This window comes from Falco punctatus, assembly GCF_963210335.1.
Source record: "Falco punctatus genome assembly, chromosome: Z".
Classification (NCBI taxonomy): Eukaryota; Metazoa; Chordata; class Aves; order Falconiformes; family Falconidae; genus Falco; species Falco punctatus.
In genome coordinates, this window is record NC_137586.1 from 24,480,631 (window position 1) to 24,495,990 (window position 15,360).

Genomic DNA, 15,360 nt, shown 5'->3' on the forward strand with positions numbered 1-15,360 from the left:
ATAATTGTTATATATTGAACACGATTATTTATACTTATGCGGTTGCATAACAATGAAATAAAAAGTCCGCATGAAACACTGTTGTGTTAGCATTTGAACTGCTTTTATTCCTGTAACTTAAGGCACATCTCTGCTCTACTTGGAGGTGAGTGATTGGGTTTGGTTTCTTCCCCCTGGGGCCAGCTCAGTGCACCCCTTAAGGCACGTGCTGGCCAAAGAGCTTGCATCAGGCAGTGCGGTGTAGTCTGTGGGTGGAGGGCGGCTGCGTGACTGAGTATCTTGTCTCAGGCAGTGGCTGGAACCACTGCTCTGCTGTTGGGTAGCAACAGGGCAGGACTGTTGATTTTCATCTTTCCACTTCTTGCAGAGGAGTGGTGTCTTAAAGTACATGTGCTTTTACTGTTCCCTTGCCGGTAGTGCTGCACAGCTGCCCAGCAGGGATTGTTTTCACTGTGGTTTTCCTCTGTACAGCGCCAAGTGTAGAAGTGTTGCAGCATCTCTTTCACTGCTTTGCTCTCTGAAACCAGGAGGTGAGAAGAAGCTGCAGGTTACCCTCAACCTTTCCAACTTGCTGCAACCCAGCAGAACACAGATGGTCTGCAAAACTGGTGCACTGGCAGAGGGTGCGCTGAATTGATGAGGGGAGAGCAGGATCAGGACGGTAGTGAGTTCAGTCCTGTTAGGCACCATTCACCTCAGGTGATTCCCTTGCTCTCTGTGTGTGCCAGCTTCCCAGCTGTATTTGAAAAAATAGGAGATAAAAGGCCTGACTGGAAACCAAGGACTGCACCAGATCAGAGCTTGACTGGGTAAACAAATTCTATAAGAAAAAAAAAAATGCTGACTCTTTCCATTTATATCATTGATAAGTAATCCCAGAAGACTAAACCTTTGGACTTCAAAAAGTTTTAGTACGTTAATCTGGATTTTTTAGTGTATTGCAGCCCTATACAAATTTTCCTTCAGAATGATCAGTCCCTGTATTCAGGATTTGTGTATCCTGAAACATAAAGTATATGCTGTCAGCAGTGGCGCTCACATGGTGTCCTATGAATGGCATTTTGCAGGCGCATAAGAAAGCAGAGATGACATCATCTCTGTAAGTCAAAGAGAAAATAAAAAAGGCAACAGATGAAGGTATGGTCATCAAAAACAACTTGTTATAGAGGGGGAAGGGATGAGTCACAGGGAAGTCTGTACTTACACTCTGTGCAAATATATATTGTACAGGAACATGTTCGCTGTTTCGCCTTTTTTGGCCACCTTTGAGTTGGAACTGACTGGTGTCTGCGTGCGTCTATGCCAAGGCACTGGGTAGCGTTTTAGAAACTGGTGATGGTTAAATCCTGAGTTCTCTGAAAGTGAAGAGGCATTTCAGAAAGCATCAGCCCAATGCAGTTTTCACCTCAAGTTGCTGATATTTGTGGATCTCCTGCAGTTACTACCTGGTTAATTGCAGCAAAATTTTTTTGTGCCTGTCCCAAGCTATGGACAGTGTCGTGCTTCCAGTTAATTTTATTATTTATCACTTTCCTGAGCCTACAAGTTTAAGAGGGAAACAATGGAAGATGCAGGTGTCTCTTGGATGGTACACATGCTGGCGTTTGTGCTTGATTGTTAGACAATGCAGTTATCGGAGGTTTCTTATTTAACCAGTCAGATTTGCAGAGGGAGGGGAAAGCGCACCTTGAACCCTGGGCTGACTTCAGGAGCATGCCTGCCTTGCTCCCAAGGGTAAGTTAGGGAGTCCTCACCTCAGGCAGTGTGGTTTGCTCGGTGACATTTCTCTCTGTTAGACAAGTCCTTGTGGAAGGGCTCATCTGGCACATGCAGCCTGTGCAGAACATGCTCTGCAGCTGGGCAGTTGGAGTGCAGTGCCTGCTGACGGGGTCAGGAAAATCTAGGGGTGGGGTGGGGAGGAATAAAAAAAATCTGCTTGTGTTTGTAGGCAACTGGAGAAGAAACATCGAGCCTCTCCCTGCGTGCCCTTGGGTAGCACACGGCTACAAAAGCAGGAGGAGAAGCTGTTGGGGTAAGGCAGGTGGCATACATGGCGTGAAGGCATCTGAAAGCTGCAAGAATCCATGTTGTGTTAATCTGATCTGCTAAGAGATGATAAAAGGGTTTTTTCAAGTAAGATACTTTCTTACTGCAGAAAACAAAGCAAGGTTTGTCAGCAGTATCTTCGGAAATCAGCAAAAACTTCCTAGTCCAGCAGGGATCTTTGAAATCTTAGCCAGTCAGCATGTTATGAAGGAAGATGTCGAGGAAATGCCTTTGGGGCCCGAGCTGGTGGTGAATGAGGAGTGCTGTGTGGGAAGTGCTGAGAGAGGGCTGGCTCCTCCGGGAGCAGCTGCAGCTCCTGGCTTGACAGGCTGGGGAGCCCTGCAGGGCAGGGTGCGATTCCATGTAGTGCCTGCTCTGCTGTGGAGACGGAGGGGTCATACCCTCTGAGAAGGTTGTCCCTATACGTCAGGGTTAGCCTGTTAGTAAAGCACTAGTGCCATCAATCAATCGCGCTGTGGTAACACAGGGCGGATCAGTAGGCATGGCGAGCTCCCGCCAGACCCTGGGTCAAATGCAGATACTCCCGTCTCGCCGCTAGGTTTGTTCACATGTGAAGGCAGAATAAGGTATCTGGTTGTTAGTGAAAGTAGTAAGTCTGTCTCTTTTTCCTGCCTAGCTGTTGCGTACCCTGTTGGAGCAAGGAGATTCTGACTTCACGGTTGCTCACCAAATGCAACGTGAAGTAGCTGTTGGCGTCAGGAGCACCCATGGGATCTGGTTGCCACTCCTCACTGCACTGCCCCCTTTGCAGTCTCTGGTTTTCTCTCCTGGGCTGCTGCCGGAGGTAACGGTCCGCTCCAGGCTGCCACAGGGAAGGCTGACAGCTGTTGTTGCTGAGGTTTCTTGCCCTATGCAAGCAAATGTAATGCCAAGCACCTGCAGGTTCTGGAGCAAATCCACAAGTTTTATGATTGAATATGAAACTGTTGCTAGTCCCTGCTTACAGTGGAGTCTAGTAAATAGTACAGGAGTAGGACCTGCCCCAGGGTGAGAGATGGCCAGGCAGACATTCAACGACCAGGAACTTTCAAAGGATCAAAAACATTTTAAAGATATTGGAGACATGATACAGGCTGATTCTATCAGTCCTGCGGGTGTGGGTCTTACATGACAAAGTTGTGTCTGCTTTTCACAGTAAGTTTTTTTTTTTCTTTTTAGTGGAACAGGGTACATACTGCCAGCTCTTAAACAGCATTGGTTTTCAAGGGCATTTGATAGAGGCTGGGTGTTTGGTTGGGTTGGTGTTTTTTTGGTTGGGAGTTGTGGTGGTTTGGTTTTCTTTTTTTAAAGACAACAAGGTTTCCATTACGGCCCTTGGATCATCCCTTTACAAGAGCCTTGGCAGTAGTAGCTGGGACGCCAGGGCAAACACTGAGTTGAACTGGGATTTCTCTGTAAGAGAAGTTACTCACGTTCAAGGCTCAAGACATAGTTTGTTTTTCCAGTTCTCAAGTACAATTTTTTCATAATTCTTCTAAAAGTTACAATACAAGTGGAAAGGTTATTACAAAAGTTAAGAGCATACGGGTCACAAACACAAACAGTAAGTTGTCTTTCATCTTAATACAACGAATTGCTGTAAAACTCTTCTGTATCTCCATCATAAACTTGTATTCACTGGTAATTTTGCTTGAAATAGTGAGCACCCCAAATGAAGATGGCACCACAGGATAAAATAGCCAGGACAACTACAATGATTCTTGCTGTGTTGATCTCACAGGAGGGCAAGACTGTGGCCAGCTGAGCCCCAGCTAGCAATTTCGGCTCAGAGCATCTTGTTCCTTCAGGGTTTTCGATTTTATCCAGACTCTGCTTGTACCAGGTAATTGAACCAATATTGGAGCAGGTGCAGTCCAGAGGATTGTAACTTAAATTGATTATGCAATGGCCAACAAGAGACACTAGCTTGTCATGTGGTACAATACAGATCCTGTTGTGGGCAAAATTGAGGTAGATGCTCTTGAGGTTTGAAAATGCTTCTGTGCTGAGTGCAGTAATTCTGTTGTGACTCAGATCAATGTGCTGTAACTTCTTGAGGCTGTGAAATGCTTGGTCACTTATTGCTGTCAGTTCACAGGATGATAAAACTGGCACCTCTTAATTGGATAGCTGTTGGAACAGTTTGTCCTTTGGCATGATCCCCAATTCAAAGTTATTTTGACTAAGGTCCAAGAGCATGAGCTTTTCCAGACCTGGAAAGGGGTGCTGAACACTATTGTTAATATGGGAGAAGGAAAGATTCAGCACTTGCAAGAGATGCAGATTTCAGAAAGGACCCTCTAAAATGTCGATGCGAAGAGGTGTAATGCTAGGTCCAACAGCTCCAGGTTAGCACCATCCCTAATGACTATGTCTTGGAGGTGAAGCTTTATGTTGTGGCTCAGATTCAGGTACTGAAGACTACTTAAGCCACTGAAGGCTTTGTCACAGCACTCAAAGCTTTCAGTGTGACTCTTAGTTAAATTGAGATGTTGAAGCTTTGCCAGATTCTCCAAACAGCCAGAGCCCAGCTGCAGGACCTGCAAGTTCCCCGTGGAGGTGCGTGAGGGAGGGGCAGGCAGCAGAGCTGATGTTGCAGAGGTGCTCAAAGGAGTTCACATTGAGAACTAACTCCGCTAGCAAGGTCATGCTGCTGATGCTGGTGGGCAGTGCGCTGAGCTGGGTCCAGCTTTTGAAGCCTGGTCAAGCACTGAATCGTGTCAGTGTTTAGGTTTCTGAAGTGCCGAGCTGCAGACAGAGATCCCTGACAGACATTTTACATAGACCGTGTAAAACATTGGGCTTATGTAGGGCTCCTTTTCCACACCCTAAAGTGCTCCTAGCCAGAGGATCGGGGCTGTGGAGTTCTGTGTTGCCACCAGGACCCCAGGGATGTCAGCACAGCCCCCAAAGTCCAAACTTGTAGAAATGGAACTGGAAAGCTCCAGGTTCAATGTATGTAATGTTGTTGCCTTTAAAGATGAGAGTTACATTGCTGGTCTGCAGGATGTGAACATCTGCTGCTGTGATTGCCTTTATGTTACTCATTTGAAAGTCAAGATATTTGAGGTTTTGAGTGGGACAGTTGGGAGGAAGCTGCAGCAAAAAGATGTGATTGCTGCCCAAGATGAGGGTATCCAAGCTGTCCAGATTTGTTATTGGCATAAAGGACATACTGGTTATTCCCATCTGCATTGACAAGCTGCTTCGGGGACCATGGGCCAGCAAACGCTGTGTCAGAGAGGAGCATGAACAGGTTTCCAGACAGCACAATTGTCTGCAGCTGCCTGTTGCTGTGAAAGGCACTGTCATCACCCGGATGATTTGACACCTTGAGAAAGTAACAGAAACCAACATCAGTGGCCTGCCTCACAAAACTCTCCTGGTATATGTGATAACTCAAACTACACTTAATATCTGTAAAAAATCATGTTAAGTTGCCTTCACCAGGATAAAAATGTATGTCTTTTCCAGCAACGCTTGCCTTGTACTTGTAAGTTCACATTTAAATACAGGATCCTGGTAAGAAGAAAAAGCTGCCCTGAAATGATGTGTGTGAAGAGGCATTTATGGAAGTCAGACATAAAGTTTTTAGTGTCCAGCTTAATAAAATGAAAATCTCTTTTCCTATAGAAAAAACTGGGCATTTCCAAGGCCCAGACCTGTCTTTTTCTGAGGTTTAGGGAAAAATAGAGAAAACTTAATTTTAAAAGTGCTATAGTGACTTTGCTGTCACTACTGTCTTAGCAGCAGTAATATCTGGAAAATGCATGCATCACCCGCTGTCCTGCAATTGTCTGTCATCAGAGGAGAAGCCTAGACATTGCCCAAGCAGATCAGCCTCTGCTTAGCGAAATATTTCACCAGCTGTCTGCAAGCGCTACGGGTAGTTTTCCTGTGAAGACAGGGGAGATGCTGCTGTGGTGTGCTCCAGGCGGCTCTGGCTCTGGCAAGGGCAGAGGGTTTTGCTAGTGTGATGTGCAGAAGTGAGGATGCTCCTGTACCTTATTAAGTCCAAGTAGATAAGAGACTTCAGCTCAGAGAAGGTTGAATTCTGGAGGGAAGAGACTACGTTGAAGCTGAAGTCAACGTTGTCTGTTGTGACAGGTAGTTTTTCAGGAATCTCCCTCAGTCCTAAACCTTCACAGATACAGCGTTTATTTACTGTAATCTGTGGAAAATACGTAGTGAAACTGCAAGAGGTATGTACCACAAATATAAATAGGTAACTATGGCACTTCAAACAAACAAAAAAACCCACCAAACAGAATCTTTAATTATTTGAAAACACAGCAGCCAGAACCCTAGGAAGCCTCAGCTCAGGCTTGCAATGAACAGCCCTGAGGTTTTGTGGAGTGTTTTAAAAATTAATGCCTGGAATCTTTCTTGTACTAATTTGAAGTGTGTTTCATCTGTAGCATTTTCTTATCAAAGTTAGCACATATGAGGATTGTTTACTCTTCTGGATGAATTATTAATCCCTAAAAAAGCATTCCTACAAGATAGTTTTAAATTCTGAATTTCATGAGTCTTCTAACAAAGCTTATTCTAAGGAAAGTCTTAAGAAAACCTTGCAGAGGGAGTTACGAAAGAGCAGGTCTGGGAATATTTCTAGAAGGAACGTGTCCAAATTAATTGGATCTGGACTGCAGTTACACACTGCAGGGAGAGGATGGCGAGAAGGTTTAGCACAGGCTAGACAAAAATCATAGCTGATGTGCTGAGTCTTCAAAATTTCTATGAAGTTTTTCCATTTTAACTGGAAATAAATTAGTCTGTTATATAGAGAAGTGTCTACTCTGTGGATACGAGGGAGATTCTGTGTGCCTGACCTGCCTTTGCCTGGCGATTGCATGAAAGTCAGCCAGAGCCTGGGACTGTGGCACGCAGGGGTGCTGCGCTGAAACAGCCTGCCACGCTGCTCAAGGCAGTGGATATGCTCGGAGCATTGTGCTTGTCCCAGCTACCAAGGTGCGGTGGGGAGCCCAGGCACAGCCAGCGCTGCGGCGGCCCCCTCCTCACGCAGCCCGCCCGGAGCGGTGGGTCCCTGGGGCCGCGTGGGAGCTGCCGCCTGGGCGGTATCCTGCCAGGAAGCTCGGAAGCGTTCTGCTTGCGGGGAAGTCAGCACATGTGTTGCACGGTTGGCCAATATGGCCATTTTAATTAGGTTTATTATTTTAATTAGGTTCAAAGCTATTCTATTAGCCAGAAGAGAGCAAGCACAGGCAGTGGAGTGGGTTGTCCAGAGAGAAACGCACTGGAGCCTGGAGTCTGTGACGAACAGGGGACAGTGCAGGTGGGTGCCCTGTGGGGCAGGGGCACGTGGCCCAGCGGGGTTTTGTTGAGGTGGACATGGTGGGGACACTGGGGGACAGCGCACAAGGTTCAAGTCCGTCCACTTGCATGGGTCTGTGAGTGTTTGAGACTGAACCTTGTCGCCACCCGTTCGTGGCTTAGGAGAGGCAGGCGGGCAGTGGCAGCACGCGGTGTCCTCGCTGGAGAGGGAAGAGGAGCAGCAATTGTCGCAGGCCACAGGCTGGGTAAAGCGAACACTTCCTTCCCTTCCGTTAAGCACAGATGCTGTGACCAGAGGGTGCTGGGGAGCGTGGGGAGGTGCTGTGGCCCCACACTGCTGCAGGCAGCGCAGCTTGGGCAGGGGCAGAGGAGCGCCTGCCAGGGCACAGCAGAGCTGGGGGGAAGTGGAAGGGGACGGTCACAACAACATGCCCATGAGGGTGGGCAGTGTGGCTCCTCTGCTGTCCGGTGCTCCCGGCGTGCCGAGTCCTGGCCAGAGCTTGGTGCAAGGGACAGCACCGGCAGCGAGGGACAAACCAGCCTTGCCCATGGCTGAGCCTCTGATGTGTGGGCACTTGGCACGACCTAGGGGCGGAAAGGCAGCCCTTTGCCCACCGTGACAACACCTAGCAATACCATGGGGACTTGGGCCCAGCCTAGAGCTATGAAAATAATACGGTGCTGGTAACTATAGAAATGGCAAAAAACAAACTCAGAAAAGCAGATGCTTTCGATACTGATAAGTAAAGAAGAGCCCATGGAGCTGACTGCCGAGGCATGCGGTATAGACAGATAAAAAGTATTTAGCTGTCACTAAAAATGAGAACAGTGCCTGTGTTCTACTGTTGAAATCGGTGAGTAAGCGAGCAGTCTGTGTGCTGTGGGGCGCAGAATGGCTGTCACAGGGAGCCAAGCAGCGACCGTCCCCTGGGAGGTCCCGCTGTGCAAGTCTGAGTGCTCAGGGATTTGTATGTTTAATTCAGTGAGGAATTTGCTATTCGCCCCAAGTGTGAGCTGCATAGAGCTCTCTTTCCACAGTGCTTCTTCACTGAATCAAAATCCTTACCTTTTTTTTTTTCCTTGTGTCCCACTTAGAAAGGAAAAATTTTACAGGTCAGCCTTTTCTCCTGCCCCTGGAAAAACCCTGGTACTTTCTCACTGTTCTCATATGGTATCATACATCAAACAGACGGCCAATAGAGACACCATCACCCCACCACTGTGTACAAATTCCTGTATGGAGAGTGCAGCACAAGAGGAAAAATCCTTCTGTCTGTCCTCTGCCTAGCTCTGATATCTGCTAAACACCCCCACAAAACCTTACCGTCCATCAGGCTCTCCGGGAAGTGAAGCATGGTGCTGGTTTGATGGGCTTCCAAAAGCCCCAGCAGCAGTAGGAGAGAGTGTGAGGGCACACAGATGTGCAGGTGTGAGAAGAGAAGGGACAGCGACTGATGTCCCTGAGCATATCTCAAGACACCCGCCTTATTTTTCTGATAAAGGCCTTCAGATCCCCTGAAAGAAACCCACTGAAGACTGTAAACAGTCAGACGCCAGCAGGCAAGTATTCACCAGAGACCATACACAGCCCCTGCATCTCAAGGGGAACCAGTGTCCGTCACTCGTTGCCATGCACGTTGTCTCTGCGGCACTGGATGCTTTGCAGCGATCGCAGGCAAGCACGGTGAAAATCAAAAGATATAAATCACAGGCCGTTACAGAGAGATGCAGGTTGCTAAAATGGATGTTCTTGTGCTATCTTCCCTTAACGAAAGCAAGAGTGAGCAGCCAAGGTCAGACAAACTGGGCAAGCTGGCTAGGAAGCGGGTTATAAGGAAATGTGTGCTGAACCTCCTGGGCTCAGTGGGAACAAAATAGTAGTTTCAGAGTGAAAAAGGAACTTCTGTGTTTTAAATATAGTCAAATTACTGTGCACTGATATTTTTCTGGGGCAGAACAGATTTTTTAAAAAATGGAAACTGAGTGAAGTTGGTCTTTATGCTTGTATAGAGTGAAATGTCTCCACAAAGTACAGGCCAGTTCAGTGTGAAACATGAGGCAGAGCAAGAAAAAGGCAGATGAGACTGCAGCGTCCCACTGGATGGGAATTTAATGCAATGGGAAGTTTGAGTTGGACAAGGTTGAACACATCACTTATGAAAGTCACAAGAACTTGTAAAACGATTCAAACATAGGCAAAAGATCTGTGCCTGCATTTCTGCAAAAGGGATTGCAATGCTGAAACGTGCTTCTCTGTTGAAAGAGTAAAGCTGAAAGGCGATAGCTGGATCCAAAAATCAACTCTTTTCCTCTTGTATTTAGATTACAGATAATGATCAGTTTTCTGGAGGAGGACAGCATTTCTAACCATCTCTGATACGGGCACATGTGTGGTAGCTGCAGGCAGGAGTAGGTCCCATGCCCCAGAAGGACAGGGGTCTCTGGTCCTGGTGGCCCAGGACAGTGCTGAGTGCAAGCTGTAGCCGGAAAGCTCAACCTGCATTTTTTTCCCCCTTTCTTAAATGGCTGAGTTATCAGCTTGACAACTTTGTTTTCAGCAGGTTTAAGTGGCTCTCTCTCTTCACCACCTAGTAGAGAAAGGCATGATGGAAATGTACAGGGCTCAGCAAATGCGCACCAGCACGGTGGAGCCAATCCAGCCCCGGTGGCTTGATCAGTGAATCTTCTAGCTATCGAGATGCTATCTGGAAAGCACCAAGCTCAACACCCAGGAAGATGGAGACATCTAGACTTTTCCAGTGCCAAGGACACACACAAAATCAGTGGCTTTGGCTCTGAAATAGTGTATGAAGGCTATGGCTGCACTGGTAGCTGAAGTTGATGTGTCTGTTAGGTTTCACCTGAGCCACGCTGTGCTCATACCTGCCAGCAGCTGGGGAAGGGACAACAGTCAATGTGGCAGGGGCAACATTTAACATCCAGTGCAGAGCTCACTCCACTTTTGTGTCTTTACCTAAACCTCTTGAGTGGGCTGTTGGGGCTGGAGGGCACAGAGGAGCCATGGCACCAGTGGCATGCTGCTGTATTTGCCTGCTGCTAGGATGCTTCTGTGCCAATGTGATTTTTTACCTCCTCCTTAATTTATAAAATACAAAAGAAAATAACTCATCTGAATGACAAGCTGAAAAGCTCACTCCACATCCCACTGACAGCTCTGCCTTCTTCCCGGCCAGCCCTGCATTTGCTGGAAATCCTGCTCGCCCTGCAGTTGGTAGCAAAAGTTCAGAGGAATTTGTTTGGGATGTTTACTCCTTGTTTATTTGCCATTTTGCATGCTAATGCTCAAAGGCTAAAGCTTGGTGTGTCCCCGTCATCCCCACTGTGCTCTCCCGGCACGAAGCAGCTTGATCTCTCACTTGCACCGTGTCTTGTTTCTGGCAGGCTATGAGCCCTGGTGGCATGAATGTTTCCTCAAATCACCCGTACCAGAAACCTCCGATTTAAGATGAATGTGTTGTTCTGCAGCAAAAGTCCTCCAAATCAGGAGGGGATATCAGCCAAAATGAATCCTGCCTTTTCCTGCAGTACAGTGAAGCATATTATGTGTCGTGGAATTTATATGCGATATAATGAAGTAGAAAACTCTAGAGTTTGGGTTGGTTGTTTGGTGGGGGTTTTGTGTTTGTTTTTTTTTGGGGGGGGGGAAGTTTTTGGCAGAAACAAGAGGCTTTGTGAAGCAAATAATTAATTCCAGGGACTGCCTCGATTTTGGGTTATGAAGAATTCATTATGAATCATTTGTATTGGGTGACTGAAGTTTCTCTTCTTGTCTATGTGCACAAGCAATTGCTGAGCTTAGTAAAAATTACTAATGATTAGAGGTATCTGAATTATTCATTATGTGTGCCTATCTGATTAATTTAGCTCTTTGTGCTTGTAAAGCAAAATGGGGAGGGGTGAGAATTTATGGCAGTAGTTATCAGGAGGAGACTGTTTCGGTGCTGGCAGGGGGCTTTGCTCTGGGCACCTGCTGTGGGTCCGGGCAGGTTGCAACCCCTCTGTAACTGCAGCAGCAAGGGCTGTTGCGGGCTGGTTCACCTCCCACCTTAAACAGGGATTGTCTCTGTTCTGCATGCTGGTGTTTGCTGTTCCTTTCCTCATCACTGTGCTCAGGGGTGCTATCAGACCACAGGCATTGCTGAGAAAGTTCCCTCATGAACTGTTTTTCTGCTAATAATTTCTGCTGATAATTTTACTTTCTCTGCTTGGTTGAAACTCTTCCCACTCTGATGATGGGAAATTTAAAAGCATGCAAACACCAGTGGTAATAATTTGCTTTAATGCAACAGTGCTTTTCACTGAGAGCTCCTGAGATGCTGAACACTGCAGGGGGCTGAGCACGTTGCTCCTTTTGCACTGCCCCTCCAGCGCCGTGCCACCCCACAAACAAGTTGCTCTGCCCTGCAATCAAAAAATCCCCCAGAGAGGACTGTACATGCCCCAGAGTTCTCCATTTTAAACTGATTTCTAAGCTAGATAGAAGGAACAGTTTACAGACCTCCCCCAAAATGCAGTAAGTCACCCATGGCACTGTGCATGTGGGTGGTGGCCCTTCCCCCACCTAAAACCAGCAACGACATGGTGTTGGTCCTAGCAGGGACCATGATGGTGAAGTGATCCTCAGCCCAGCCAAGTGGCACAGATGTGGGCATCATGTGGGCTCTTGACAGTGCTGAAGTTTTGGGATGCCAGTTCCCACCTCTGCCACAGAAAGGTGGATCCTGTTTCCGAGTGGGATTTTTGGTCCCACAGGACTCTCTCCACCCAGGCCAGGAGGACGGCTGGTCAAGTTGAGGGGAAATCCTGTCTGGTGTCGAATCCGCCTGGCTGGCCCTGTGCCTGGCCTGGCCCAGCCCCCACGTCAGGAAAGGCTCCTGGTCAGAGCACCAAGCGCAGTGCCTCCAACAAGCTTGGCCCTTGGGGGTGCTGCAGATAGGGCAAACCTGAGAAAATGCTCCTCTTCCAGGACTGCCTCAGAAAAAATGTGTAATGACTGTAACGGAATCAATCTGAGACGTTAAGAAAAAGAAAAATGTGCAGTGAGTTGTGTATATGTATTAAACAGACTTGAGCACCCTCAGAATTCCGATGAGATGTTAATTCTCTCTTCAGAGATGAATCATATCAATCTCTGCGTCTTCTGTAGCTCTGAAGAAGGGATTGACGAAGTAACACAGCAGGGCTTCCAAAGTACCAGTCTATAGAGGATCAAAGGTCTAAAATTATTTTCAATCATCTCATTGAAGTACAGATTTCAAGATTTTCCTTGTTTATTGGGGTTTTTTTGGTACCACAAAGAAGGGAGAGGGATCCAGATTATTGCTTTAGATGCTGGATGTTGAGAACCCAGACTGGGGGTTTGCCTTGAGGCAGTGGGATTCCGTCTGCTGCTGCAGCCGTGTGGTGCCCTGAGAGGAGACATGGCACTGGAGGTTGGGGGCTGGTTTGGGACCACCTGTTCTGCAACAAACCTCCATTTTCCAGCAGGAAAATCTGTGTGGGCTCTGCCGCCAACATAGCAGGTGCTGCAGGCTCAGGCTGCCTTCTGCAGAAAAGCTTAAAACAAGATGATGCAGCAAGAGCATAAATCACCTGCAGGAGAAAAAGCTGCCTTAAAAAATGTCTGTCTTTACTAGGCTTCATGGGAAACCCCTCTGCTTCAATTGCTGCAGCAACTGATTTTTCTGAAATCCTGAAAGAGGGCAGGAGACAGCAGCCAGATGTGCTTTGAAGCGCACACTCTCCATGCACATGAGCAATGTGCCTTCACCTGCCATCAAGAGTGGTGGGGACACAAGGGGGATGAGCAGCAGGGTTGCACCTGCACTGCCCTCCGCAGCTGGATGCCAGTCTGCCTGGTGCACGTTTTGGGCAGCGAGGCTCCAGGCTGCAGCATCTCCTCTGCCCAGGAATTCCTTTCCCTCTCCTTTGCTGCTGCTCCTTGGTGGACTGAAGCACCAGCTTCTGTCCTCTGGCATTGATCATTAAGGTTAATGCTGAAAGCACACCACAGCTTCAATCCTAAATTTCCATGACTTGAGCAAAAAACCTGCACGGGCAGTGATCTACATGCCCCTTGAAAAAGACGGTGTGACCAGGGCCATGCTGTGAGCACCGTGTATAGAAATATCCCAAACAAATACACGGATGGCTTGTTCTCATATATTTGAGGCGGCTTTCAAAATGATGGATAGTGAAGGCACTCAGCAGGGCACTGCCACTGCGCCAGGTCCTGGAACCCCTAGCCTTGGGCCAGGGGAGGCACCGGTGCTATTTTTTTAGCAGGCAGGATGAACAAACTTTCAGCCGATGACCACAGCTTGCTGAGGCCAGGGGGACACCGGGCTTCCTGGCCCCAGCCAGGAAGCCAGATTGCCCACAGCTGGTGTGACGTCCTACCAAAGGCAAACCGAAAATAGTCAGGACAAAGGCACCATGCAGGAAGGAAATTGCTGACAGGAATTAGCAACTGGTTACTAACGTCGTGAACATCCATGTTTCAACTGCAAAGGGGAATGTCTCCTACAGTCTCCCTGCAGATACTGTTTCTGTACAACTACTATTGTGCTAACTTCCTTGAGTATCTTGTGATTTTTCAAAAATCCAGAAGATATTTTGGGGATCTCAGTGCTGGAGACCCCCTGTTATTCTGTGAAACAGCTGTAAGACTTTCACCTGTCTCAAAAATGCAGACATTGTTCCCTGCTAAGCAAGAAAAATACCTAGTATTCTCACTCCCCGTGGCTTGTATCACTACGATAAAGCCAAGATAAAATGCAGATTTCGATGATTAGTAACGAGCTGTTCTTCCTCTTTCCAAACAATACAATCTGACAAACTGAGCTGCGCAAATTTTGCACACTGGATTTTAGACTGACAAGAGAGAAATATAGTTGCATCTGTAAGTCTGACATGAGTAGCAAGCAAAAAATCAGAATTTAAACCCTCCTTGAGCTTCTCCTTTCCTCAGCTGGTCTCTGTTGGGTGTAGCTTGGCACAGCTTTGAGAAAAAGGATATTCCCAGCCCTTGCATGGAGAGGCTGAACTGATTGCTGGGAGTCGCATTTTTGCTGGATTTGGTTTACTTCGGCTGGGCACAGGTATCAGTTTTGTAATGGGAGGAAACGGGGCAGAGATAAAGACAAAGAGCCAAACAGAGCCAGCCGGTGAGAGTTCAGTTCTATTTAAGGGACTTTTGGCACAGAGGCTATGAAATGACAAAAGAGCATCTTAAAAGGAAGTCCTGTTGCTAAGCGACATTAACCACCATCTGTAGAGCTCCAGGAAGAAAGGAGAGAAACCTTGCCTCCCACTTGCAAGTAAGAAACGCTGGTGAGGAGCACCTGTGACCCAGGCACCACAGCTGTATCCAAAGTGGGCTGGAAGTGTCCCAAACCACATCCCAGCTTAGAGAGGGTTTCCATGACCCTTTGGTGCAGGCTGGCCACCAGTGAGGCTGGGCTGGGCAAGTGGGGGCCACCTCTCCTCCTCTACCTGGGTGCTTGGAGAGCGCTGAAGTGCAGCAGCAGGCTGCACCCCCGGGTCAGGGTGGGTGAGAATAGTGAGAGAAGCTGCCAAAACTGCCATGGCAAGGGGAAAAAAACATCAGTTGTGATCAGCTAGATGTCTTAGGAACCTGAAACGGTGTCTCTGCACAGTTTTGACTGCTTTGATTTACTTCTCAGGTTTCTTCCCTCTTTCTCCTCCGTGCATATTAACAACTTATTTGCTCATTTTGCACTGACGGTCTTTGCCTGAAAAGCATACACGTGAGGTAAAAAGGTAAAACGTGGGCTGCTCCCATCAGCAGTATGTTAGTGCCCTACATATATTTTGCACGCAGGGTAACGTTTGTTCCTTTGTCCTCAGCATGCTTCAGATACATGGCACTGAAGTCTGTATCCTCACAGTGATCTCGCCTTTTTTGCTGAGTGTGAATCCTTGACCAACCTGGTTTGCTGATGGGAGAACAAACCAACCTCGCTGCTGAAATTCAGG

General features: G+C 47.6%; 1 protein-coding gene across 1 annotated transcript; it reads right to left on the reverse strand.

Moving 5' to 3' along the window:
• Positions 1–2,352: 2,352 nt before the first annotated feature.
• Positions 2,353–6,319, reverse strand: CD180 (CD180 molecule; the record flags this gene model as incomplete). The annotated part of the gene is given in 13 exon segments (XM_080372864.1): positions 2,353–4,164; positions 4,168–4,332; positions 4,336–4,373; positions 4,376–4,599; positions 4,601–4,729; positions 4,731–4,794; positions 4,797–4,844; positions 4,847–4,874; positions 4,878–4,967; positions 4,969–5,242; positions 5,244–5,358; positions 5,361–5,377; positions 6,051–6,319. Coding segments are annotated over 13 exon segments (1,944 nt in total), but the record flags the coding sequence as incomplete, so codon positions are not given.
• Positions 6,320–15,360: the final 9,041 nt, after the last annotated feature.